The 24,442-nt window shown below is 39.3% G+C and overlaps 1 protein-coding gene across 5 annotated transcripts in view; it reads right to left on the bottom strand.

Moving 5' to 3' along the window:
- Window positions 1–24,442, bottom strand: part of USP54 (ubiquitin specific peptidase 54) — a 43,652-nt gene that overhangs the window by 5,890 nt on the left and 13,320 nt on the right. The window contains exons 5-20 of one of the 5 annotated variants that reach the window (XM_053450090.1): window positions 23,836–23,918; window positions 21,871–21,976; window positions 21,540–21,686; window positions 20,697–20,846; window positions 20,340–20,508; window positions 19,866–20,036; window positions 19,196–19,327; window positions 17,030–17,410; window positions 15,619–15,853; window positions 15,249–15,382; window positions 12,464–12,640; window positions 11,690–11,809; window positions 8,629–8,818; window positions 6,774–8,164; window positions 5,967–6,082; window positions 2,007–2,147 (exon numbers count right to left, since the gene is read on the bottom strand). In XM_053450090.1, coding sequence (XP_053306065.1) covers window positions 2,007–2,147; window positions 5,967–6,082; window positions 6,774–8,164; window positions 8,629–8,818; window positions 11,690–11,809; window positions 12,464–12,640; window positions 15,249–15,382; window positions 15,619–15,853; window positions 17,030–17,410; window positions 19,196–19,327; window positions 19,866–20,036; window positions 20,340–20,508; window positions 20,697–20,846; window positions 21,540–21,686; window positions 21,871–21,976; window positions 23,836–23,918 — 3,843 coding nt within the window. Of the gene's footprint in view, window positions 1–2,006; window positions 2,148–5,966; window positions 6,083–6,773; window positions 8,165–8,628; window positions 8,819–11,689; window positions 11,810–12,463; window positions 12,641–15,248; window positions 15,383–15,618; window positions 15,854–17,029; window positions 17,411–19,195; window positions 19,328–19,865; window positions 20,037–20,339; window positions 20,509–20,696; window positions 20,847–21,539; window positions 21,687–21,870; window positions 21,977–23,835; window positions 23,919–24,442 lie in introns of those variants that run through there. The other 4 variants (XM_053450091.1, XM_053450092.1, XM_053450093.1 and 1 more) reach the window with 4 other exon arrangements.

Below are 24,442 nucleotides of genomic sequence, written 5' to 3'. Positions count from 1 at the left end.
CTGATAGATCATCTCCCCCCGTAATCATCCCCAAAGTCACGGTAGGGTCAGAAGAAGGGAACTCTCACAGTCAACCCCTAATCTGCAATCAGTGTGGCAAATATTTTTTGGGGTATGGGAGTGGAGGGAGTGATTGCATGCTAGGAAGCGTGGAGGGGGCCCAACAAAATGCTTTCCTTGGGTTCAATTTTTAAATATTTAAAAAAATGTTTTTGTTAACAAGGTTTGGCTGTCCCCCCCCCCATATTTAATGTATTAAACGTACATTATTTGTACCAGTGTTTTTAAGATATATATTACTGTACTTGTTAGCAAAAAAAGAGATGGGGAGAATCTGGGGTAGGGGATAGTGATGAAAGGTATCTGATGGGGAGAAAGAAGAGGGTATCTGATGGGGAAAAATGTTACCCCCCCGATTTGTAGGGGTTCCTACGCTAATGAGTATACCCCTTAGGACATACCTATGTGTCATTACTTTTTTTTTTGCACTGGGGATCAGGCTATCAATTGCCAGTCTGGACACTCCCCTGTCTGCAGAAAGCAGCATTGCTACAACGCTACAAAATATGAATGCCCAATAGTGCCCCTGTGCATTGCCTTCCAGTAAGTGTCAATGTTGACAAATGCCTGAAGGTCTTTGGAGAAGAGAAGAGACTCAGGAGGGTCTATCCAGACACTGCTGGGATCTCTGATTGCTTCTTCTGCTGGCTGATCTATGTAGCCATGCTTACCGATCATAATGTGATCAGTTATTTTTATTTAAATTATATATAAATAAAAATCATTAAATAAACTTTATAGGGAGCCCAGTGATGTCATGTCATATGAGAGATCCCAAATAATTACCCCAATATCCCTTAGCCTTACCACTTCAAATATTAAAAACCTACCTCCAAACATGCCAGTAGTAGTAATATATATAGGGTAAAAATATGTAAAAGCTGAATGTGGCCCTCTAGAACATAAAAAATAATGTATGTGGGAGTGTTGCTGTTTAGTAGAACCTAAGCAAAATTGCCAAAAACGTATATGCACCTTAAACAATACAACTTTTTGACCAACATAAATATAACACTAAATTATATAGTTAAAACTATTATCAATATTTGCATGTGAAAAGCTATACATTTAAATCTCAAAGGACATGCATTTAATTGAAAGAGAGCGACCACACGTTTGTGCGGTAAAATAGAGTTCTGACCCATAAGAATAACTATTAAATAAAACTTACTTACATGAAAAGTAAGATATGCACAATTGTTATCCCGAGCTTTGACTATTACTTATCTGACTGCAGATCACTGCCTGCTGCCTGCTGCCTGCTATCGCCACCTCTATCTGACAATATAGGAACCTGCAATATCTACATGTTTTATGGACACTACTGGTGCCTGTACTGTTGGAGAGTGGTAGCAGTTAGCAGGAAGTGATATATGGGAAGGAAATATGACTTATATACTTAAATACTTAAGATAACGATTGTGCAAATCTTAGTTTTCAAAAAGTTTGCTTAATTGTTTTCTTAAGGGTGAAAAATAAAGTTTAATGTCACTTTAATGAAATAGCCACTAGTACACAACTAAATGCACTTGAATTTTAAATGCTTGTGAAATTATTTTCAATTTTAATAATTTAAACCTTTTATTTAATTATTAATAGGGGCATTAACATACTTTGCAATAAGAGAGTAAGCCAAGAAGTTAGTAGGTAGCCGCTAAGAATGTTCAACATTTAGAGCAGGGCTGCAAAATTCAAGTAGTCGAGGGACACAAACAATGCAGGAATTTTGTGTATATTTGCCTTAAAACAACCAGTTTAACAAATTTGAGATATCTGCGCTCAAGTTGTGATATCCAAAAATGGTGACCTGTTTGGCACACTCAAGAACTGGAGTCGTGCACTAGAGGAAGAAAATTCTTAACTGGAACTTGTTTATGCAAATCTGTTACATAATTCCTTTTTCTATAAGATGGACCAAACCATTTGGTGTAGGACGTGCTACTTACAAAACTTTGAGAAGAGACAAGAGTGTCTTCTCTGCTAGTGATGACTGTCCCACTGAGGCTCCGGGCCAGGCGCCGGAAACGATCTGCACTGTACAGCTCGTCGTCCTCACACTCCCTGGTTTGGTCGCTGACGTGAGTGACCTGCAGGTGCACACACAAATGCAATGTGGCAGGAACACACATTGTTTACAGCTTACTAGGGTCAGTGGGTCACTAATGCTATTGCTACTTGGCAAAACAGCTTCTGCCAAGAATTCCGTGCATGAACAATTTCCAAAGAGTTTGAAATTCATAAAAGTGAAATTTTAGTGTAAGATATAAAGCACATTCAAAAAAAGGATTTTAAAGGGGAAGCCCATGGAAAAAACATTTTTTCTCTGAGTATGTAACAAGGTATACAAAAGTGTAGATTGGCATTAAAAAAAATATACATTCTATATACCAAGAATTTGTTTTCCCCCTGTTATTACCTTGGTGGTACATACCTGAAAACCCAGGTACACAGCAAAAGTGAAAAAAGTTTATTACAGAAAAACTTAGGGAGGGCAGAAGAATTGTACCAAATCATCTGTAACTAGAATCAATGTTTCCTTGCCAAACTTGGTGGCACATAATGTGAGATTTACAAGAGAAAAAGAGTTAGAAAAAAATAAAGGCATCAATGAGAATCGGTAAGGAAAGTCCTTTCATGGCCAGGTCACTCAAGCGGTAAGTTTTGGCAAAAGTTTCCCATATACAGATCTCTTCTGGAGAGTCTAGATAGACTTCAGATATGAGGTGACCATAGCCCTTGTGGAATGGACCTTGAGCCCCAGAGGTGGGGTTTAGCCTCCAGAGAGGTAAGCAGTAAACTAGTGTAATCCAACTGGCAATAGTCCATTTAGAGGTGTAGCTCCCCTTGGTGGGTCCAGAGTAGCAGATGAAGATGTTTGCCATTTCTCTGTTCTTTGGCAGAAATTCCAGTTGTAAGGAAAGGACAACTTGGTGTGGACAAAAAAATTCTTGAGAACCTGTGAGATCAGAGGAATTCAAGGAAAAATACAGACTGGATGAAAATCTCACAGTTGACAAATAGGATTCAGTGAGAAGAACTGAGGTATCTGAGTTTTTCCTGGTGATCATGAGGTCGATGTCTGGGACACCCAATTTGTTGACTAGAAGTTGAAATGCTTCCTCGTGCAGAGATCATTTATCAGGTATTAAGAGTGTGTTGACTCAAAAAAACTGTTCCCTTGATTTGTAGAGCCAAAAGAGTGACTTGCTTAATCTCCATCCAGAAACATATTTGGAGTGAGGGATTGACTTCCTGTCCCACACTGGCGACTCAGGTAGGTCACTACTGACTTTCTGTCTGAACGGATCTTCACAGCCCTGTTTGCAAGTAGATGCTGTGTCAGGATTCCACCCTGCTAGACCGGACCATGTCATGTCCATTTACTACCACTAGTGGCCACCCTCCTCCTTCTGGAGTGCTCAGAATCAGATAACCAGGTACAGCTGAGCCTTATTGCCTGATTGAAGCCCTGCCTTTAAAAGACCTGCCCTGCTCTTCAGTCAGGGCCTTTGCATTAACGTGTTTGGACCGCTCTGCTTTGGCCCTGTACCTGACCCTGTGTTATTCCTAGCCATCTGCCCTGCCAGTGGGTTTCCTAGCTGTCTGCCCTGCCAGGGGGCTTCCTAGCCGTCTGCCCTGCCAGTGGGATTCCTAGCCGTCCGCCCTGCCAGTGGGCTTCCTAGCCGTCCGCCCTGCCAGTGGGCTTCCTAGCCGTCCGCCCTGCCAGTGGGCTTCCTTGCCGTCCGCCCTGCCAGTGGGCATCCTAGCCGTCCGCCCTGCCAGTGGGCATCCTAGCCGTCCGTCCTGCCAGTGGGCATCCTGCTGTCCGCCCTGAAGGAAGGTGAGATTTCTGTCTTCTCCAGCTTTCCTGGATAACCTGATCTGAGGAAGGAGCACCTCAACCATGGCTGCTGGCATCCGTGGTGATGACCAGAAGCACTGGTGTCAGCCAAGATCTTCTGGAGGTCAACCAGGCCTCGTCTAACCACCAATGCAGCGAGGAAAGAATCTGTAAGGGAAGTCTTACATTTTGATCTAAAGATGCATTGTGACCATCCACTCAAGAGAACAGGAAAAAAGAGGAGGTCTTATGCTTGCTAATGCCCAAAGAACACTGTATACGTGAGCAGAGCCATGCATATTCTGAAACCTGGTCGAATATAAACTATTAGTTCGGTCAGTTTGTCTTGCTTGTGCTGAGGTTAAAAAAAAGTTTTCTCAACAAAGTGTAGAGAATTAAACTTAGGATAGTGATGTGCCTGGAAGGAACAAGATGAGATTTGTCCCGGTTCACCAGTCAACTTGTTTGCTGGAGTACAGAGAGGGTGATGTGAAGAGGATCGTGCAGCTGAGAGTGGGAACCGGCATGCAGAAGGTCTAGGTATGGGAAGACTGGTATACCTAGACTCTTGATATGTGCTGCTACTGCTGACAGCATATTTGTGAATACTCTTGAAGCTAGGTCAAATAGAAGATCTTTGGGAACACCAGACATAGGATCTATCGTTCCTTCTCTGTTTCCATTGTCTTTGCTGAAATGCTTGATGATTGACGAAAGGATTGAAAGCGCTTTCTCACCATTGATCTCTTCTGGGGCATCCAGTGTTTTTACCAGTAGTCTTCTTTAAATGGTGGTTCACACTATATGGACAAAAGTATTGGGACACCTGGCCAACAGGGACTCTTATGACATTGCATTCTAAATACATAGACATTAATATCTAGTTCTCCCTTTTGCAGATATAACAGCGTCCACTCTTCTGGGAAGGCTTTCAATAAGATTTTTTAGTGGATCTGTAGGAATTTTGTTCGCAATCTCTATTCAAGTTCATCTCAAAAGTGTCACATGGGGTTGAGGTCAGGGCTCTGTGCGGGACAGTCAAGTTCTTCCACACCTTACTCATCCAACAAATGCTCTACTGGATAAATGGGCAAACATTCTCACAGAAACACTCCAAAATCCTGTGAAAAGCCTTCTATGAAGAGTGGAAGCTGTTATGGTTGCAAAGGGGTGAAAACAACTGTGTATTTAGAATGCCCTGTTGGTGTAATGGTGAGATGTGACAATACTATTGTCCAAATAGTGTGATCATAGTGTCCAGCAAGTCTATACAGGAGGTCAAAACATTTTTCCCCTCATTTTTTTATGGCAGCATAATGACCAGCCAGACCTGAGGCTAAAAGCGCCACAAGGGCTTAGCTAGAAACCTTGACCCAACCTAGGGTCCACAAAAAAAGCCCTACTTCAAGTGCCACCAGGGTCGGCAGGGAAAATCTAGTTTTAACTTATTTTGGTCCAATAAACTCCCTTTATCTGCAGGCCATTGACAGTCATGACATTTTAGGTGACTTTCTCCTGCTAAAACTACATATTGAGCTGTTCATTTGCAATGCTAATGAAGTCCTTGCTTATTCCACAATATCCTCACCATAGATGTTCAGAGTGTGTAAGATAAGAGAGAACTCTGTGAACATTACATTATATGAATACTAGAACTGTTATAAAAAGGAAAACAATCCAATAGAAGACTAGATTTTAATGTGATACTAGAAATAAAACAATATGGTGGGTGTTCCCCTTTAAAAACGTAGCAGAATAAACATTGCATACAGTATGGTCCAATATGGTATAATATTTAATACAGTGGTGAAATGCAGAGCAGTTGATGTAAGATTGTATGTAAACTCATGCTTAAATGTATTTGTCTGTCTCATATGTAATATTGGTATGCCTTAATCAAAATGGATTAAAAATGCTTCTTACAATTATAAAAAGCTTAGCCAGGTGCGAGTTCATCAGAATTACATTGTGATGTGACAAACACATAGACAGCTGATAAAAAAACAAACCCCAACACCCAGATTAAATACACTGGACCTGGCCATTTCCCAGATATGTTTGTTACCTTAGATACAGGTGAATGTGTAGTTCCACAGAGACTGCGCTCTATATCTGCTGTGGGTGTCCTTGATAGACCTTTGCCACCAGCAGTCTGCATCTTCCTTGTTGTGTTGTCAAGAACTAAAAGGGAAAACAAGGACAAATAAATGATCTGAAATACAATAAAACAAAATGATTCAAGTCATTGTAATATGCTGTCAAAGCATAATCTCATTTAAATAATAGACCTCAAATGCTATTTCTAAAATATCAGAAACAGATGCACACAAACCAAAATAATAAGTAAGGAACTGAGTGTGCTTTTTGGATGCAGCCGGGTCTAGTACTGCAGTGAAGACCAGGGACAAGATTGTAGGAAGAGATCAGCACACTTTCCCCCCCATAAACTCTTAATGAAGCCGATACCTTCCTTTTCATATAAATATGCTTTGAACTTGAAAAAAACCAAGTGGTCAGCTCCTGGCATTTTCCATAAATGTGTATTAACGCAGATCTTTATATTTCTTACTCAAACAGTGCTAGCTACCCGAATCTGACCTCTGTTTTGAATAGCACTATATACCACAGTACATAGTGCCCAATTCAATGAAAGAAGCAGAGGAGGCTTAATTGCCATTTAAATGGTGGTTCACATAAGATTACCGGGTGAGTATGTAGAAACCCTTTGTAAACTGAGTGTTCAAAAAATGTGGTGATTACAACATATGGCAAATTCTGTTAAAACATGGATAGAGATTATTGCAACATACTACATTTCTTATAATAAAGATGATTTTTCATCTTTTGTGGTATTATTGATTAAGGCACTCACGTGGCTTCCCAAGTGTCTGTCTTTCATTTTCAGACCTCCATTGCGCAATCCTATTGGGAGCAGCCTGTAAACTCCTGTTATATAAGGTGTCCAGCTCTGAAGTCTCTTGATTTGTCTCCTTCCACTCCTGGCGCAAATCTAATGAGCTCTTTGACAAGCCATACTTTACTGGATGTGACCGAGGCGATAAAACTGGGCGATTTGTGCCATCCACATGGGCACTATAATACTTGTTGACATTCTCTGCCCATTGGTCCACAGGCCCAGAGACTGGCAAATGAACAGTGCTTCCAAATTTTACCTTTTTTTCCCCTTTGTACAATATTTTTCCATGGTTAACTGAACTATTAACTTTGTTAATATTATCATTAATATTATTTTCAGGTAATTCTCCTGTGAAGAAAGCAATATTCTGGTTATGAATATTTGTGTTAGAACCATTTATGGTCAAAGATTTATCTTGGCAGACTTGTTCTGTGCAGTTGGCTTTGTTTTCTGGAACTATTACGGGCTGGGAATTTGACTCTGTGTGTGAAGTATTCATGGATTCTTGTATTTGTGCTAGTGGAGGCTTCTGCTCTGGATTGTCAACACCAGTACAATTCACACCTAAACTGTTTCTCTTTGGTGAACCCCCCTGCAACTTCTGAAATTGTTCTGCTAGAGACCGCACTAACCCCTTACTCTTAGGTGCCTCAGCCTTGCAAAGTTCTGCATTGCCAGTTTCAATTTGTTTTTCCAATAAAATGCCATGGCTGTTGACTCTTGAGAACACACTGGCTGAGGGAAGGTGGAAATTGGTGGAACCTGACGGAGGGACTGAAACACAAGAACCAGTCTGATCAGTGGTTGTATGGCCTTCAGTACTAACAGATTTGTTACAATAGCTCGGTGGGTTGCTTATATCTGGAGACTGAGCCTGTGTTCGCCGTGCCCAGGGGAATAGCAAGGATGGTAAAGATCCAGACTTAATGCCATTGCGTTTCACCTTACGTAGTGATAGAAAACCATCTTTAAGCTCATGTTCCTCGATCAGCTTACTGCCATTATCTGGGTTCTCATCACTTGTCCTCTCAGTCTTTGGCATACCGTTTTGGAGGCCTTGGGTGAAATCCTCTGTTATTACTGCTTTGTTAACTAAGTTATGCTTAGGAGGTGAGGCGGTACCACGAATATCAGGATCTGTAGATGGGGCAAGGTGTTTGGAAAATGGTTTGCTATATGAGCTATGGTCAGAAGCTGATAAATTGGAAGACTCAGAGGACAATGGAAGCAACTCATGGCTAGTAGCAAACGAGTGGAATAATGGAGCGGATGCAAAGTCCTCCTTTGTGTTTGTATCCAGCAGTACCTGTGGGTTCATTGGAACTTGGTCCGAGATAGCCTGGTCACTGCAACGACAGGTGATAATTAAAGTAATTACTTCACAGAAACAAAACAAATGTTATTTATTGAGCAGCCATAGAATTTAAGAATAAGGAACAATCTCAATCACGTGGATGAAAACATTAAAATTAAGAACTTACAACATAACGCAAGTAACACTGACATGGATCAAGCGATAGTGAGGTTAATGTAGCAGATAACCAAATATCTTTAGTAATGGATTAGTATGGAAGCCTGCTGGTGTAATTTGGACAGATTTTCTTTTCTTTTCACATATAGCCTAATTTCATTTAATTAGCCAAATGAAGTCATGTAACAGGAACCGTAAAACAATTATTTAAAAAAGAAAGTGTCCAAAGGGAAAACCTTAGCTAATTTTTAATATCTAAATTATTTTTCTTGAAATATAAGGTAAAATAAACAGTTTAGTTAATTCATTCCTACTTAAGGGAAGTTAGACAGCAGCTACCTTGTAGATTGGCTTAAAGCTCCCCCCTGTGGCAAGGGGTAAACTGACGGCGGTGGTAGTGGAATTGTCGGCTGCAGCATGCGGTCCTGAAGACTCCGAGCGTTTCGAATACACATTTGCAACTTCTTATTTGCTAGGGCTCTGCAGTGTGTGCTAGATCTGGCATCATGCATGGCAAGTCTGAATTTAGCTAAAATGCAAAAGAAAACATAGCAGAGACAGATGCACGCACACAAACCAAAATAATAATAATAATAATAATAATAAAGAAATTAAAATTTAAATGCAGAAAGGAGCATAAACATGGACCCATGCAAAATAGAGCAAAGAAAAATTAAAAATGTTCTATATTAGTTCATCAATAGTGAACATTATGTAAGCAATGCATTTATAAAATGTTGACTGATCCAACATAAGTGGCATGAAACAAACTGGCAGCAGGGGATAAGGCTCGCTTTAAAGGAACAGTCTAGTCTCCAAAACTGTCTTTATTTTAATAAACACTGTAGTCCATTTTGCATGCACCATAATTCATTTTACTGTATGCAAAGTTGGCCACGCATTCTTTGGTTACTGGAGTTAGAATTAGAGTTCTGTCTCATTTATGTCCTCCTCGGTCTTCCTTTACAGAAATCAGGAAGCATTCGTGTGTAAACCTTTTAACCACGCTCAGTAACACCCCCACTTAAGTCACGGGAGCCCCAGCCAACCACATGCATTGTAGCAAAACACAAGCATTCAGATGCATACATGTGATTGGTTGATACTACTCCTACTGACCAGAATAGGCGTTCTACTGAACATCTGCAGGAAGCATACTCAGGTACGCTCTCAGCTTTCAGTAGAGGAGGAGTTCAATGAGACGAATGTTTCGTTTTCCAATAATTAAAGAATGCATGCACCAATTTGCATGTCATAAAATGAACCGGAGTACATGCAAAGCCGAGTCCAATATGCATTTAACATGAGAAAGGGCTAGAGTGCTCCTTTAATAACAGTTGAACATGAAAGGAACTTGCCAAACAGTTTTTGCTTATCACAGATATTTTGAGTGTTGTGGATTGTTCAAAACAAAGACCTCCAACATTCAAAATGTTAGAAAACACACTAGAAGGAAACAAGGAAGCATTTTAATAATGTCTTTAAGTTGATAGACATGTCAAAAGCAAACAGAAACTGCAAAAAAAATTCCAGGACATTTCACACGGTTAAACTAAAAAGCCTGGGTAAAGGCAAGGGGCTACTAGCATACCGTATTTGATTCCTAAATTAAATGCAGGATTATATTTCTCCCCATCTCTAACTTAGTCCATGCTTCACAATCAGTAGAAAATGCAAATCCTTGTATTCAAATTCCAATCAATGAAGTCTATCCTGACTTTACTGTAAACCTTGGTGTGCCATTTTCTGGTAAATGGGTGTAGATCACATGATTGTAAACGCTACGTTGTGTAAACGTTAGTTAAAAAATCACAATGACAACCAAAATGCATTTTTATTGAATGCTCTACTACACAAAGCAGCAGTTTACATTTATAATTATACAGAATGTCTGCACTTTAAAACTTGCCACGCTTTACTAAAATTGCTCCGGTAAATCTGCATTTAAGAAAAGGAAAGGCAGTTTCAACATTAGTTGTGGATTCAAAACTTCCAGGATGTTCCTTTTTGTCATCAAAATCAAGGATATATATCAGTATTAAAAAGCAAAGCACTTCAAGGGACATTAACTTCTTTCAGTGAACTATATAGTATAAAACATTTTGTATTCAATGTTCTGAATATGATCATAAGCATTTTAACATTATAATTAAGGAAAAAAACTCAACCGTTATACGGACTGAGCATGTTGTTTATTGCTATGCCAGAAGGAACTGTCAGTCCTTCCAAGCCTTCCTCTCATATGACATCACTGCTCTTTTCTAGCATAGCCTCATAACATTTGTCCGGAAGCCCCTCAGCTGCTGAGCTTTTCAGATATCATAACAGGTGGCTCTTTAACTCGCACAGGTCCGAAACATCGATGGACCCACCTGTGCTTATCAGCAGGAGCAAAATAACATACAAATTAGCTCTTTGCTAACAATTTTGGACCAGCTCGGGGGGGCAGTCCTTCTCTGTGTGCTAATCTAGCAACCCCTAATGAGTGGCACCGGGGGCACCCTGAGCGTAGCGGAGTCACGTAATACGAGGTTGCTCACAGCAGGAGAAAAGGTTGCGTTTGGGGTAAGGGACCCCTTAGAGTGTATAAGTGTTTGTATGTATGTGTATGTATAGGTGTGGGAGAGCATGGAAAAGGTTGGCACTGTACAAACATGGCAAGATGTGTGGGGAGAAAGATGGCACTGATATGGTACTTGAGACAAATATGGCAACTGTTTGAGGACAATTATGAAATTGTCTGGGGAACAACAATGTCAGAGGCAAGCTGTTTGGGCACAATGATGGAACTAAGATGTTTGGGGACAACGATGGCACTTTATGTAAGGCGCAAATAGTTAGTCAATATAAAGTAACAGCGGTTGCTATTCCACACATCATGGACTGACCACAAGCTAATTCAACCAATTTGAGATCTGTGATCTTGCTAGTATTGTTGACATGGATGACTGATCTTGGTGAAAGTGGTTAAATTTACACTCTTAGTTATTTTATTTAAAGATTATTATGTCTTGAACTAATAAATAAAGCATTTGAAATGGTGCACACAACAACAAAATATACTTAAAAGTACTTGGTATCTACACTTAATATACAGAAAGGAAGAGGTGGAGCCCAAAGAGAAGGGAGTAGGACTGAAAGAAGAAGGAGTAGAGTTTACAGTGGAAGGGTTGAGTCCTTTGGCAGAACAAAACCTAAAGCACCGTGTGCACCGGTTTTCTACAAATACTAAATAGCTGCTCCTTTCATTTAGTAATTCTTAAATTAAGCATCAGAAGTTTTTAGCGATAGACATGAAATATAGCCCACCAACCCCGAAACATAATGGTATATATTAGACATGCGGTTTAATGCAATACACACTGAAAGAGGAGCAGTGGATTGAGTATGAGTTACTTACAAATAGCTTCGTTACACAGGGCCAAAGCAGAAGAGTAATCTCCTTTCTGTTCAAGCCTCAGTGACTGCTCAAACACTGAATCTGCTTCTTGCATGGATCGCTCAAAGCTGTCATTCCTTCCTGTAAAGGCCACAAATAAGATTGTCCACACTTTAACATCTTCTTGTGGCTTTTTAGTGCAGTTGTGTAGTTTGTGTCAGCCTCATTATTGTTTAAGGTGTTCACAAGAGCACTTTCAAAAGCTCCATTTAGTTTCCCACTATGTATCCCAAAAGCCTGTACTGGTTATGAAGTGTGTGCTTCATTGGAGGAACAATACATTTTAACTGCCAGCTTTTTTTGGGCAAGCGCGCCACATACCACAAATGGATCCATTGTAAAGACCAAGCACGTACATATTACATACAGAATACTTTAGAGAGTACTTGATCACAAATGCCTAAACCGGTCCCCATGGGCCAGCATTGAACAAAAGATATAGGATGTTTGTGCATTTACACATTAACTTTGTATATCACTAAGTTAAGAACCAAGCATTATTCTAAAAGCCCAACTTCTCTGCAGTTCTCATTTACTGGATAAAGACAGTCAAGCTAACCTTTACTTAGACATCATATCTGATTACTACAACAAGGACTGGCCCAAACAGCAAGAACATTCTATCGGTTGCTCAAACTACTTTTTATACATAACCTCCAATTAAACTATCATTTCTGATAATGGTAAAAAGAACAACAAAAAAATAATAAAAACAATAAGGTATGTGGTTGTTACCCTGATTTTGTAATTCATCCAAATCCAAAAATCGCCTAGGCCGAGGGTTAAATCCCATAGCTGCTTCAATCTCTTTCTCACGTTTCCAACGTAACTCCTGCTCTCGCGCTCTTCTTGCTACTTCCTCTTGTAACTCATCAAGCTCAGTTTTTAAAGGCACAGGGCCTTCTACTCCTGCTGTCAAATAAGTATAACACTGTGTGAAAAGATCCTAATCAGCAACGGGAGCAATACTGAGAACTGCTGCGGTTACATTATGCATCTCCTAATATTAGAGAAAATACTTTCTCACTGAATAAAAGGGCAAGTTCCATTGGGAAAAAAAAATCTTGAACATAAAATACAGTGCTGTATACAGTGATGTAGCTTTCACATAATCCTGGTTTTATCTCATAAATAAGCTCCCATTATCTGCAGACCAGGAGGCGGCCATTGTTGTCAGTCATGTGATACTCTGAGTAACTGTCCCTGCTGTAACACCACACTGGGATTATTCTTTACGGCACTGCTAATGAAATTGGCTCCTATGTAGACTGATTAGTATAGTGTCTGGCTGGGTGATTGACAATAACGTTTCACGCAGGGAGTATAAGGAGTCAGGGTGTTTGTTGAGTAGAATGGCCTAAAATAACAGTGTGATAACACATACAAATTCTGCAGTATGCTGAACAAGCCAAGTAACCATGTTTACAGATTAAAATACTGTATGCAATGCATACACCAGAACTGCAGTTCTTAACCGCACTCTCTTTACATCAAAAACACGACTCATCAACATAATAATCATGTTTGCTTTGCAGTAATTACACAAAATTATATACAGAAAACAGCTGAACCAAAAAAATCTAACACTCTGACCCAAGACAAGTACATCAAACAAGTCTTCGTGACGAGCATAATAACTATTGCTACCAAACAGAACTAGCTTACATTTAAATCAGAGTTGGATAACCGTCACCACCGTCATTGGTTCTGCTGGAACTCTCATCAGTCACAGCCACATGCTTGCTAAAACAAATGGAGCTATCATCCAACAATGGGGAGTATTAGACTTGCCGAATAGTTAGAGAGGTCCATATGCCAACGAGAAAAATAGATTGGGACTGGGAATGGGGACTAAATTAATTTACCTAATCAACAAGACACAGCCCCTGGATGCCATATGCATAGTGAAGACATCATGCAAAAAAAAAAATGATCGGAAGAGAAATACCTTTACTGTTCTGTTTTTTTAAGGAGATTTTGCAGAGAGGATGGTAGATACATTTAACAGCCTCCCATCAGGGGTAGAGGGTAATACAGTAAGGACATTTAAACAAGCACCGGACAGGCATAAAGCTATAATGAATAATTGAACAAATGTCCTCAATGCACATAGTACACCAAGGAAGATACAATACATTTTTAAATTCCATGTAACTGTGGAACATGCACAATGCTGTTTTTATTTTTACTTTGGTAAAATAAAAGTAAAGATTCCCATCCTCGGTCTCCTGTCTACCAGTAAAAAAAAAAGACATAACTGGTTTTTTTTTTTTTCGTTTTGTAGTCTTCTGTTGACCAGACAAGTAGAGAGACTTGTTCCCTGTGGCTGGTGGAATTATATAGCCAGTGTCAGTACATCTCTCTAGTCTCGATTTTGAGAACATGTACAGTGGCAACATACAACTGTGGGGATGTGGGGACATTGGGAAAATGGTCAGGATTGAAGGAATGGTGGATGGCTCTAAATACAGGGAAATTCTTGAGGGAAACCTGTTTCAGTCTTCCAGGGATTTGAGACTGGGCCGGAGGGTCACTTTCCAGAAGGGCAATGACCATAAGCATCCTGCTAAAGCAACACTCGAGCGCATAAAGGGGAAACATTTCACTGTCTTGGAATGGCCTAGTCAAAGCCCAGACCTCAATCCAATTGCGAATCTGTGGTATATTGCAGTATACCAGTAACACCCATCCAGCCTGAAGGCGTTGGAGCAGTTTTGCCTTTAAGATCCCAGTGGCTAGATGTGCCAAGCTTATAGAGGCATACCCCAAGTGACTGCAAAAGGTGGCTCTACAAAGTATTGACTTTTGAGGAGGTGAATAGTTATGCATGCTTTCAGTTTTTGTGGTAGGCATGTTGTGTAAATCAAATGATACAAACCCCCAAAATAGGACAAATGTCAAGTGGGGGTGAATACTTTTGCAAGTACTGTACTGTGGCATTTTATGTAAACCCACACATAGATGCTCACAGGTTCAGTGCCTCCTGGGACATCTCTTGTTTTTGTTTCATTCACATGTTCCTCAGTATCCAGACCTTATGCCTGACCTTGAGTCCTCTTGGCCGCAGCCTTCTTTGATCTTTGAACTACCCGACCTTGCTCTTGTCCTTACCATTTTGAATTTGACTTTCTCTTGTCCTTACCATTTTGAATCTGGCCTGTTTGATTCTGATAATAAACTGCCCTTGATACTGCCTTTTCTTTCCCTTCAGCTTCAGGACCACTTTAACACCATTGTTCTTTGCAGTTAAAGAGGTGTAACTTTCTTAAGCAATCTAAGACTTCTAGGTAGAGAAATGGATACAAGATCCAATGTATGTCATCTTTTGATTCCTTATCGTTACATGGCGTTCTGTTACTTTTTACATAGCGGTGGATAAAGAATCAAAAATCTATATCTGTATTTTTCAGGAATTGCTAATGTACATTGGAGACTTTACACATTTTTAAATTCGGAATGTTCATCCACACAAATACACAAACCCATACAATTATAAGGCTGTCTAGGGTTTTCATCTTACCCATATGCGAAGGGTGGACCTTCACCCAGACACTTGAGGCTGAATCTGCCATATCCAATGCACTGCTGCTTTGGGATTTGGGGATATTTCGCCAGGTGGGTGCCGCGGCAGGACTTTTTCTTGAATGATATTCCCTTAAAAAGATATTCATCTTTATTATTCAGCTAAATGATAAAACTGCCATAAAATATGAAAGCTTAGGGTTAATCTGCATATCTAAAACTGCACATAAACAATATGTACATTAATATGTACTGTAAAAATGCACATGCATTAAACCGAGGCTGTAGGGAAAACAACAAATTTGTATTGTATTTGAGATTTTACATTGTTACATTGTGACTTTACTCTAAATAGACTGAATATTTACCGAAAAGCACTACAGTTTTCTGATAAAGGCAGGTCCATGCTAATAGGGCTATTGCTGTTCCTTTCACTACTCTCGTAGCCAGACTCCATCCTCTGAATAAGGCGAGGTTGTTGGTGCTCAATAAGATGTGGAATGCTCCGGCCCACACCCCAACTCCTGTATTTCACACACTGATGTGTCTCTTTTGCATCATGCATGGCATGATCATGCATATCATTAACGGTCAGTTCTTTAGCTTTTATGAGAAGGAAAATGGAAGAAAAACACAAGAATTACAAAGCAGGTAAAATTACTTACAAAAGAACCAGCAACTCATCAAATCAATAACCTCACATAGCAACCCATGTCTGGGTGATATTATGCAACAATGTAACAAACAAACATGTAATATCATACAGGTCAAAACATCCAGATCTGTGTGGATAAAATACATTAAGGTAGTTGCACTAATCACTCAACTATTTCAGACTGGTAGTATTTGTGATGGAAAATAACTATTAACAAAAGTTAGCACTAGCAAAGCACTATAATTAACCCCTTAAGGACGGAGCCGTTTTATTTTTGTACCCTTCGTGGTGCTCATTATTAGCTGTAATTTACTTCTCATTTACTGTACCCACACGTTCTATATTTTTTTTTTTCAGGAGAAGAAGGGCTTTCGTTAGATACCATTATTTTCATCATACCATATAATTTATGATGAAAAATTGAGACTTTTATTTGAAAAATCTTTTACGACGAAAAACTGCTAAATAGATTTAGAAATATTTTCCTGAGTTTAGAAATACCCAATGTTTTCTATGTTTTTCTGCACATTATAGGACAATAAGTACAAGCAGCATATTGTTACTGAAAAAAACATTTTTTTTCCAAATCTGGTCATGTTGCCTCATGTCCTATTCGAGACATCTTTGGAGCTGGTCAGTTCATTTTACCCCATCAAACCATATATGCTTGAAAACGAGACACCCCAAGGTATTTCATACTGGTATTTTAATTCTTTCCATGCACACATTTTACCACCAGCCTTTGTCAATGTTTGCAGCAGTATTTTTTGTGTTTTTTTTCCACAGACATTCTACTTTAGTAGGAATTTACAGCACCTTGTATGTTTTACTGCCAGACAACACAAAAATATTTTTAGTAGTGTATTTTTTGTGCTGAAAAAAGGCCACATTTGAGAGGTGTGCATTTTCTTTGGAATTTTGACATCTGGTCAGCCTGTGGCCACGTCCTTTTGGACATCATTGAACTTGGCCAATTCAATTTACACCATTAAAGAATACTCTTTCCATGCAAGGATTTTTGTTAAGATATAAATTCTAAATAGAGTTTTTTTTAACTATCTTTTTTTTTGTTTACTAATCACATTGTGATTAATGATTAAAACATACATAGACAAAAAACTCACCTGAATCTTCATTGAAAGGACTGAGCGGACAGTATCCAGTGTTTTTCCTCTTTTCTGATCTGAAGACACTATCTACATTTAATGGCTCACGAGTAGGACGCCAATTCGGACGATACCTATTGGATACATTTGACTTGGCTTCATTGTTGCCACTTTCCATCTCCCAGTCCCGAGGTCGCACAGTCAAGCTTGATGGAGGTTTGATTTCTGTCTGATCCATTCCACTTCCTACATGATGAACGGTTTGTGATGTCTGTGATGCTTGTGATGGTCTGCTATGTATCATATTGCTAACAGTAGCTTTAAAGTCTCTGAGCCTGCTTGAGCTGCTGGACAATTTAAGGCCTGTTCTGGGAGCCTGCTTCTCCTTTAATGTTTCACCTAATATATAATAAAATTATATCGGTAAGCTGGGAAAATGGGGAAAAATTTAAAGTAATGAAACATTAAATTCTTACTTGGCAATTTCCTTCCTTGTGTATCCTGCAGCAGCACTAAAAGGTGAGATGTAGCTCCTCATCCTCCAGGTAGGGCAGGGAATCAACAAAACCAGCTCCTCCCAACACCACTCTCAGTGTATTAACAAAGCCAACAAAGTATTATGCAAAAGAACATTTTATTGAGAGGAAACAATATAGTGCTGCTGCAAGATACAGTAAGAAAATAATTTCTCAGGTAAAAATTAAATGTTTCCCTTGTGATCCTCAACAGCACTAACAAGTGACATATACCTAAGCAGAAAGGGTGGGAAATAACAGACGTTTCTGCTGCTGAAATATCAAGTTCTATAGAAAGGTGTGAAACAAAGACCAAACTGCTACATATCTAATCTGAAGGTACAACTGCCAGTTTAGCCTATGAGGTAGCTACCGATCAAAAGATTGGGCATCTGTAGAGAACACTGTCCAACACAGAGCCCGCCAAGACAGCCCTTTGGTTATTTGATGAGAATTTAGCCACAAGAGAGAAGCCACCCAAAACTCTGAGGAGAAACGTCCGTAGAGAACACACCCTGGCCAGAGCCCAAGGAATAGACATCTTTGATGCTGACATGAGTCCTAACATATCTACCTGATGGAACAGGAGGAATGTTTCAAGTGATCTATGGTCAAGTCCTGAAGATGTTGTACCTTCTCTGGTGGAAGGAAGGCCTGTTGCAGAGTGGTGTCTATGACTGTTTTCAAAAGAAGTCTTTAGGAGGGAAGCAACTGGGACTTGTTAAGATTCACTATCAAGCAGAGGTTCTAGTAACGTATGAATAGTGCTGGTGACTTGGGGCAGAAGGGTTGCAAGTGAGAGAGCAGCCAGAAGCCAATAGACCAGGTAAAGTATGTCTTTTAGTAAAAACTTGAGGAGAAGATGACAGGCCAAAAGGGAGTGCTCGAAACTAAGTGTGAACAGTCCACTGAGGGCGTAGCAGAGCCAGACGTAGATCAGTGTCCTGCGAATCTATTCTATCTATTGTAGAGTGGCCAGATAGTCACCAAGGCTCAGTAGTTTCAGTATAGACTTTAAAGATTCCATCCCGAATTTCAATGGTAGCGGGAACTTGATTGGAAACGCTGGTCTATGATGAGCTGAAAGGTGCCTTATGACTTTGGCACCAAAAATACTGGTGAATAGACCCTTGCAGACACACGAACTAGCACTTCTTTCATCTGCAAGTCCTGAATAATGTCCCAAAATATCTGGTTCCTGAAAAGCTCAAAATTATTCTAGAGCGCGGAACGGAACGATTTAAAAATAAACGTTGCTAGCATCTTCTCCACAATAACAGGGAAGATCTAAAGCTATTTGTGAGTGGAGGTGAGAAAATAACACCTGAGGGAGCTCACTTCCATCTGAATGGCCTCTTAAACCAGAGGCAGAACCCAGATTGCTCTCAGACCGCTACAGGTTCCAAATATGTCTCCTCACTTGATTGCTCTACCGAGTGTATGTGGGGGAGCTAGGGATACAGGTCCTCCCGTGGACCTAAAAGAAAAAGTTGCAAAAAAATAATGCTCCTACCTGCAGTAGGCCAGGAAAAACAATGAGGAGGCAGTTGGGAGGGGCTGATTTTATTAATTTCCTGTCCTACCTGAAGAAAGGGCAAGCTACAGTTCACTTGTTGCAGTGCAGCTGAGGATCACGAGGGAAAGGAAACAAATAAAAGTGAAGGCTGACCTTCGCTGTGATAGCCAGAAGACTGAGATTCTTCTCCTTTCCTTCTGGGTCTACTAGAAGTTCGCTTTCGGTCCGTTATGGGTCCTTTTCTCGAGAAGTGTCGTTGGCTGCATTCACTATCTGTCAGGTGCCCTGTGGATTAGAATGAAGGTACAACATCATAGGTTATCCTTGTATAGAGTTATTCGATACTGGTACTCAAATTCTGCCAAGGAATGGACAATTGAACATTTAACTGTCAAGATTATAACATGTTCTTTGTTACAGGTAAGATCCTATCTTAGTAATTACTAGCACTTTCTATTCACTAAAAAAGTGGTCAGGAAAGTTTGCAAGAAAGTTCCCTCCCATATGCCATCATTCATTATTAATCAAGTTCCTTCAACTACAAGAGCTGTGTATATTTATTATCATTTATTGTTTTATATGGCGCCATCAGATTCCGCATCGCTATGCAATGGGTAGACAGGGCATAGCAAGATGACATACAGAAACAACAGGTTAGGAGGGCCCTGCTCAAATGAGCTTACAATCAATTATAAAGCGCTTCCTGTAGCAGATGTTCACTGGGGGTGGACCTTCATAATGTATAGTAAAGTCAGGGAGCTGAGACACAACTCTGACAACTCTCCCTTTAGCGAACAAACAATTTCTTCAAGTTATACGTTACCTGTGTCCCGGCTGCTTTGTGATGCTGCATCATTTTCCAGGTTGTATATCACTGTACCTTGCGAATCAGAGGAGAAGTGACTGACCACAGACTCGTGGTGGGAATGCTTATAATGATAGCTATCAGTGGAAGAATCTGTCCTGGTATCACTGGAAATTGAAGGTTCCCTCCCTGTGTAAAAATAAAAAAATTAAAAGACGTATAACACATATAGAACACAAAAACTGCCACTTTATTTGCCTAAGATGCAACCCACAATAATGGGTAAGGCTATCATATAGTAATAATAATAACAATAATAATACTAATGCACAATGTATTTTGAATTGACAATAAAGTCGCCGCTTTATACGTTTTTTTTCCAGCACATATTATTGAAGATGCATACAATTAAAAATGAGTCTTAGATTTTTTAAATTCTTATAGTGCATTGAAGGAATTCCGATGCTGCGAGACAGGGTTCAGCTTCATTACCTGAGTCTTCGCTGTCATAGCAGGTTCTGCTGTACTGACGTATATCCATCTGAGACAGGACATCTGGAACAGATACTGGAGTACCCCTGGGGTCAGCATATAAAAGCAGTAATGGCTGGTAATGGCCTTTAATACACTTTGTAACTACATCTTTCCATTTTGGACCAATCTGAAAAAGTGGAAAAATGGTTAAGATACTCTGAGATTTGAACTAATTAGTTACTTCTGTTAAGTCAAAAAAAAAAGGTTACTGCAAAAAAAAGACAGGCAATCCGTTGGGTGGTTCCAAATTCGGCGGGGGGGGGCAACGGGGGGACAAGGAATAACCTAGTAAAAAGTAATTCTTCTGAAGGTCACCTCTTTAACATGGGCATCGTCAAAATACATCCACTTGCGTATTTTTGTTTGAAAGAAGAATGTGGAGTAATGTTTCCCGTAGTAGCAAATCATTCCAACCAGGTAGAGTTCAGAGTGTTTTGCTCTGTCGTCTGTTACCCTGTAAAACAACTGAGAAAGAGGATTGCTTGACCCCTGCTGTGATCATAAGTCATAATTACCTATACACAATCTTAACTGATACCAATTTAAGGAAAAGGGTTCTGTGTTTTTATTAATTTAAAATAACCATGCCTTTTACATGTTAAAACAACATTTTAAAGGGGAACATTTTTATTGTAAATACTGTAAAAGTATAATAAACACAATTTATTCCCTCATTCATTACCCTTTAACTAGATTGTTAGCAGTGGGAATTAACGACAAAGTAAGAGTTTATATCCTGGAATTCCAGTTAATTCTTTCACAGACCCTTATAGTGTCAAAACATTTAATTCATTTTGAATACAAATAAAAAGAGTTGAAATAATATAGTTCTGTCACACAAACAGCTGCAATATTTCCACTATATCGACTAAATCCCTTTGTCATTCCTTAACCTCAATTCCACACATACCTCTTTACAGAAAAATGTGTTTGCTTACTAAGTGGAGGAAACAAGTGGAAATTTAAAGGAAAACCTAACAGCACAAGCCTGATTGCAACATAAAAAAATACTAGAGGATTATCTATTTTAAAGTGAGCTTCCGCCATCATTCATGAGAAATAAACAATTTAGGTAATTGCTTTTTCCAATAACCAGAACTGAGAAATCTTTTATCAATTAAGTTATTTACTGTAGTAGTTATAACAGTATAAACTCACATCACCGAGCTTCAGACAGGTGCCAAGACTATGAATGACATCTTCAGCCAAGTCTGAATGATCAGAGTCCCACACCAGTCCTATGGTTATGATTTGAGGAGCGTTCATGAGCACACGGCGGATTCTTATTTTCTCACCACAATTGCTCTGTAAAGCAATTCACATATGAGTTACAATAGGACCACATAAAGACATTTCAACAGGCAACTATTCTTTTATGCAACACTGTAGATATTTTATTCTTCAGTACACATATAACATAAAAGTGTACTATTTAACGCAAGACAAATAGTTGAGATACACAACCACACACATGAAAACGTTGACTCACCGGACAGTTTCGCAAGTCTCCCATAGTACTAGCTTTCTGGAGCAGTTCCCCAAACATGTCAGGGGTAGGCTTTTCTCTTCTTTCCAACATACAGATGGCCTGGTTACTATTGTAAAGCAAATAAAGGATTAATTAGAATGTATATGTGCATTATAAGGAGTTTTAAGGAGTTTATAGAAATCTCTCCCCATGAAAACTGCCGCTGATGAATGTTACTGGCATTTCAGATAAACAGAAACAACTGCAGAATATGAAACATGTCCCTACTTAATCTTCTTTCTTCATATATTTCATCACATCTAGTGATCGAGACTTGATCTTGCAGTAGCAAAATTTGATGCATTTCATTTCAGTTACGGAACATAATATTAAGATTTTCAATAAAACGGTTGACAGGTGAGATTTTGCATAATTTAGTATAAACACAATGTTCCATTGTGCCTTCAAGAAATAGGAATGTATATATTCATTTAAACAGCCTCATAATAAACTTCCATTTATGTTAATATAATTATCATGAGTTACAGTTTTACATAGCACCATCATATTTCACAGCACGGTACAATGGATACGCAGGACATAACAAGTGTATACAGAAACAAGAGGTAAGGAGGGAGTTAAGGAGTATTATACAAGAGGTAAACGTGCCACTGTTAGGGATGAACCAGCCACACTAGTAAAAATATTACAGGAGAGGGACTTGGAAATGTGAGTTAAAGGAAGATAGGAGGAAGGGGGTTAACAGGTAAGTTTGTAGGTATCCTTAAAAAGTTTTGAAGGACCAAAGGCAGAGGAAAGACAGATAAGTCGGGGAAGTACATTCCAGAGGATATATGCTACTCTTGAGAAATCTTGCAAGTGTGCATGAGAACTAGAAATCAGAGGAGAGGAGAGATGGAGATCATTAGGTGTGCAGAGAGACCGGTTAGGAAAGTATTAGGAGATGTAAGTAGGGAGACCACTATGAAGAGCTTTGAAAGTAAGAGTTAGGATTTTGAAATCTTGTTAAAGTTATGGGTGAAGAAGATAAGTCCGGCAGCTGCGTTCAAGGTGGATTGTACAGGGTCTTAACGGGTATGAGGGAGACCAGCTAAGACAGGGATTCAGTAGTCAAGATGGGAAATAATGAGGGCAGGAAAAAGAGCTTTAGTGGCATTTTGTCTTAGGAAGGGATGCAGGCAATGTTTGTAAGATGGAGATGGCAGTTTTTTGAAACAGAATGGATTTGGAGGGGGTAAATGAAAGGTGTTCAGTCAAGGGTGACACGGAGGCAGCAAGTGTAAGTGGATGGGGGGATGATTGCACCAATGACATTGAGAGAAACTGTTGAAGGAATTTTAGCATTGGAAGGGAAGTGTTACTGGAGAGGGAGACGCTGAATGTACGATCAGAAGGTAGGATGTAAACCAGGAGAGACCAAGATGGTGAAGACTTTGAAGGAGAAGAGGGTGTTCCACGGAGTCAAAGACAAAAGAAAAATCCATTAGGATTAGCATAGAGTAGCGGCCTTTGGATTAAGCGGTAAACAGGTCATTAGTAAATTTAGTAGGGGCAGTCAAGATTGAGGGCTATGTAAAGAGTTGGAGTCAAGAAACTTAGGTGTGTACAATGTATTCAAGAAGTTTGGAGGAGAGATGAAATAGAGAGATGGGAAGGTAGTTGGGATAGATCAGTTGGGTCCAGGAAGGGGTTTTTGATAATTTTTATATTTTTTAAATTACTTTCATTGGCAGTTTTGTCGCAATGCATATACGCTCAAGAACACCATTAAAGGTGGTAAGTATTAAACATTGTAATCAATTTAAAATCAAGATTTTACTGAATTACTTACTCTAAAAAAGTTAGAACCCTAATGAAATGAACATAATTAAGGACAAAATTAGAATACTAATGATGTCATTAAAAGAAATATGAGTAAATGCTTAGTTTTTTCCTGTTTCACAAAATAATTTAAAATAGTCCTACCAGAGGGCAGTGGTGGAAATGTAATGCACCATCTGAATAAATGGCAGAGGGTCCGATGTGGCACCACAGCTTGTACAAACACACTGTAATACATAAAACAAAAACTGTTAATGACACACATACTGTCCCATGGAAACATATTTTTTTTACTTGAGAATAAAATATTGTGGTGAACACAGTAATGTAGATTTCTATTGTCAAAATCTTTTTTTTAATCAAATGTTGTTTCTTTCTCTGCAGTCCTGGGGGCTGTCACTGTTGTCAGTCATGTTTTGGGGGTAACTTTGCCTGCCTAAAGACCACACCAAGCTGAATCTTTATGGTAATGCTAAGGAAGCCTGTTCCTCCGTAGACTTTTATTAACCACAATGTCTGTCGAGTCATTCAATTTTTTTTTATCACAGGGAATATGTTAAGGAGTTCAGGATTTTATCTAGGGGATTGGGATAAGATAGCAAAGCTAGAACAAATACAAATGACTGACATACAATTGGGTGAAAACATTGCATTATACAAAAATTAGAACTATTCAAAAAAAAAAAAAAAACGGAATGGCAGAATATTTTTAAAAACTAGTTTTTAATCTGAAACTAGCCATAAAACCAGT

Source organism: Spea bombifrons, chromosome 11, assembly GCF_027358695.1.
Source record: "Spea bombifrons isolate aSpeBom1 chromosome 11, aSpeBom1.2.pri, whole genome shotgun sequence".
In the NCBI taxonomy this organism is placed as follows: Eukaryota; Metazoa; Chordata; class Amphibia; order Anura; family Pelobatidae; genus Spea; species Spea bombifrons.
Note: the sequence above shows the minus strand (reverse complement) of the source record. Positions and strands in the feature narration are given on the sequence as shown.